Raw genomic sequence first — 3908 nt, forward strand, 5'->3', positions numbered from 1 at the left:
AGTGCATAATGACCACCATGCCCCTCCCAAAAGAAGCACAGGGCTCTTGGACAGATAACACTTGCCTATACTGAAAAATGTTATTTCTATTGCCTATAAATGGGCCTCAAATGCTATAATAATAAAGTTGGGGTACAACAGTATTGGACTTATGTGTAATTTCCTTTATCACCAATTAATTATTATTATTATTATTATTATTATTTTCTTTTTTGAGGAAGGAGAATACTACTTGATCGATTGGCAGTTGTGCCAACGTGGGGGGGGGTCAATGAGGGAACATTTAGGGGCATCAACAAAGAGGGAATTTTCAACACTACACCACACTGGCAGGGTTCCATATGCTAATTTTCAAATATGTACATAAAGATTACAAAAATTAAATAATTTCAAATGTCCCCAATTTTTTTTTATAATATTTTTTTATGATGGTCCTCATGGCAATTGGCAATAGCATTTACTTGGACCTGTCCATTACATGTTATTTATATGCTCTACTCATTGGAAATTAGAACTGTGTTTTCATTTTATTCATTTATTTTTTTACCCAATTTTATAAGAAATTTCTCGATCATATGCACCCAATCTTGATATGAGACAGTGTGAATCATTTTTCCATAACATAAACCTGCCTCAGTATATGACCAAATCTTCTTGTGTAAATCACTGCTATTGTACAAAAAAATCATGATTTAAAAAAAAAAAGAAAGAAAAAAGAAAATTTATCAATTAAATAACTTGGTCCATCAATTTAGTTATTTAATATTAACAGTTAATATAATTAGTATTAACTTGGTTCTACCCAAAAAATAAAATAAATAAATAACTTGATGAGTTACACTTTTTAATTAATATATATACGAGTAAGCTTAATAAAAGCTGAAATGCCAAATGCTTGGATGAATGCAACTGAGAATTAAATTGCAAGAACCAAATCAGCAGTTAGTTACAAAGAAGAAAACGAAGTTTAAAATAGCTTGAAAATTTCAGAATTTGAAGAAAATATTGATAATTGACTTCTCTTCCCTGTTTGAAGTTTGAAGTTAATTTTGATGGTCGAAATCAAAGCTTGGTTCTTGGGAAACCTGGAATGGCGTTGACTTGAGAAAACCATAGCTTACCCAAAGCTACCATAACTCCATCCTTCTTCCTCCTAAACTCTACTATCGTCAATGAAAGCTTTCCTCTATGCGCTACCATCTTAGCTTCAATCGCCACCTCTTCCTGCATTTATTTATACAGAGATTGATTTATTCAAGCTTTTAAAAAATCCAGTTGGAAAAAAAAAATAATAATAAAAAAATAAAAATTGGGAATTCAAATGGAAGATGAAACCTGAATCTTAACCGTTGAGAAGTAGGAAATGTTGAAATTAATTGAGACTTTGAGGTCGCCTGTGTAAATCGCTACAGCTGTTGCCCCAACTGCATCGATTGTGGAAGCTATCGCTCCCACATGGCAATTCCCTGTTCTATCCTGCAAAATACAAATGAATCAAATAAAAAAAAAAAATCGTATCTATTGATCTGATTCTTACAGAAACAAAGCTCAGAGCTACAGAAGAAAGAGAAGATAATTTAAGGTAGAATTGAGGGAGAGAGAGAAAGACGATAAGAGAAAAATTAGGAAAAAAAAAAAAAAAGGGTTGAGATGATATCCGAATTACAGCTAAGTGTTTGTGAAGGAACAATTGAAGAGTATCGAACCCTTGCCTTCACGATCTGGAGACTGCTATGCGTTAGGCACTCGATATCTTCAGTCGAGCGTTTCTGCATATGCTCTTCTAACCGTTTCTTCGCTTCTTCTAAGAACATCGCTTCGTTTCTGCATATGCTCTCTCTCTCTCTATTTTTTTTGTTTTTGACACACCCACTGTGGTCTGTAAGTCTCTGACCATATTTGGATTTCATCCCCCTTCTATGCTTCAACCGATTCACTGGGGACAATTTCTATTTATCCCTATATGTAACCTCTCATTACTCAAACTCACTTTATTCAATTTTTTTTTTTTTCATAAAACTTACCTCTTTCTCTCTTGGTATTTTAAAATCTCTAAATTATCTATTGAACCAGTCATTCGCCATGTGCTCGACCTTGCACAATTGAGATATAAATGGAAGATGAAAGGCAACAAGTCAAACAGTTCGAAACCTCATCGGTGCCTTTCGTGAAGTGTTGCACCTTCCTCTTGCATTTGTTTCTGCGAAGGATGAACGGCCCATAGGAGGTGGAGATACCATCCTGGTCGGCTCCAATGTCGTAAAGCTTGCTATTGCCATTTGAATGGGGGCGAGAAGAATAGCAATTGGAATTTGGATCACTATGTTTGGTTGTCAACAAAAGAAAAGAAAAAATAATAATAAAATTTAATAAAACAAAAATCATAACGACACAACAATTGATTTATGTCTATATCTCTATCTTCAAATTCAAAAAAAAATTATTTTCTTTCATTTTCTTGGCAACCAAACATAAGTGTAGATTTCAGGGGAAGGTGTGATTCCATTGACAGAATGGGAGACATTAGGGGTGTCAATTCGTGGCCCGAACCGGCTAAATCGATCGAGACCGACCATTTATAGACCGGCCCGGCCCGGACCGTTTATTAAACGTGTCGGGCTTGAGCCTGGCCCGTTTATAAATGGTCGGTCTCGGTTTTGCTACTTGAACCGTAGGGCGCCCGACCGAGACCGACCGAATAAAGCCCTACCGAGACCGGCCTATTGTGCACCGACTTGGCCCGACCCTTTAATGATTGTAGAATACCTATTTTACCTCCCAAATTAAAGAATAAAAACTAAAAAGTAAAAACATGTTCACATTTTAAATAATGGTTATATTTGGTATAATTTATTGATTTATTGTCATTTTTTTGGGCTTGCATGAGTGGGCCGGAATATAATAGCACATTTTAAAGAGGGCCCGTTTAAAAACCGGTTAAAGCCCGTTTAACATTAAACATGTCCGTAGCCCGGTTAAGGCCCGACTAAAGCCCGATTAAGGTGGCCCGATTATAACCCAAGACCGACCGACCGAATATAAAGTGTACCATGCCCTCAATAACTAAGCCCGATTAGTTAAATGGGCGGACACGGTGTAGCCTTTGAAAGTCTTCAAGCCCGATTAAGCCCGACCGAAACCGAACCGGCCCGACCGGTTGACAACCCTAGGAGACATGATGCACACTAGCCTCGTCTTCAGTGAGAAACCGTCAAAGGCAATAGGGGTGGAATTTGAGTAAGATTCATAATGTTGGGATGGTAAGCGAGAATCATAGCCAATGTATCAATGTCGTCGAAGGGGCAAGTCGGGAATTGGGATCCTCACCACCTCACATCCATTGTTACTAAATGTATCAAGAACAACTGTGGCAAATCCATTCGCAAAAAAGTGAGACATCGTCATCTCTTTAGGGGAGAGAGGGGTTGGGTGTAAGAAATGGCCACCTAGATTTACGTTCTAGGATTTACCAAATAAAACATGACTGCATACAAACTACAATGGAGGGCATCAACCGCAGCAGGATTTTCACCTTTCATGAGGGGTATAGTGGTCATTTCGCACTTCCATCTTTCTTGGAACAGGGGCATAAGCACAATGCCTTTTACAGTTCTTTTTCTCAATAAAATAAATAAAAATTAAAGATAGGGCAGGGCATATACCTAAAATATTTGGCTACAAAACAAAGGGTAGTATATTGAAAAATAAAACGAAAAAATATATGGTTAATAAACTAAAAACAGCAAATCCACTATATTTATAGAAACACCATTAATTTTACCAAAAATAAAAAATAAACGCTAGGTGTATGCATACATAAGAAAAGATAACCTAACTTTGTATTCATGAAAAACTTAGAATTCATGAACCTATCAACTAACAAATCAATACATAAATACTCCCCCCCC

General features: G+C 36.6%; 1 protein-coding gene across 3 annotated transcripts in view; it reads right to left on the reverse strand.

Moving 5' to 3' along the window:
• The window catches only part of LOC122066790, an 8486-nt gene that overhangs the window by 1663 nt on the left and 2915 nt on the right, over nucleotides 1–3908 (reverse strand). The window contains exons 1-3 of one of the 3 annotated variants that reach the window (XM_042630626.1): nucleotides 1707–2513; nucleotides 1336–1476; nucleotides 1122–1224 (exon numbers count right to left, since the gene is read on the reverse strand). In XM_042630626.1, the coding sequence (XP_042486560.1) occupies nucleotides 1122–1224; nucleotides 1336–1476; nucleotides 1707–1910 (448 nt within the window). In that variant the 5' untranslated portion in view covers nucleotides 1911–2513. Of the gene's footprint in view, nucleotides 1–1121; nucleotides 1225–1335; nucleotides 1477–1706; nucleotides 2514–3908 lie in introns of those variants that run through there. The other 2 variants (XM_042630627.1, XM_042630628.1) reach the window with 2 other exon arrangements.

The sequence above is a fragment of the Macadamia integrifolia genome, unplaced genomic scaffold, assembly GCF_013358625.1.
Source record: "Macadamia integrifolia cultivar HAES 741 unplaced genomic scaffold, SCU_Mint_v3 scaffold2586, whole genome shotgun sequence".
Lineage (NCBI taxonomy): Eukaryota > Viridiplantae > Streptophyta > Magnoliopsida > Proteales > Proteaceae > Macadamia > Macadamia integrifolia.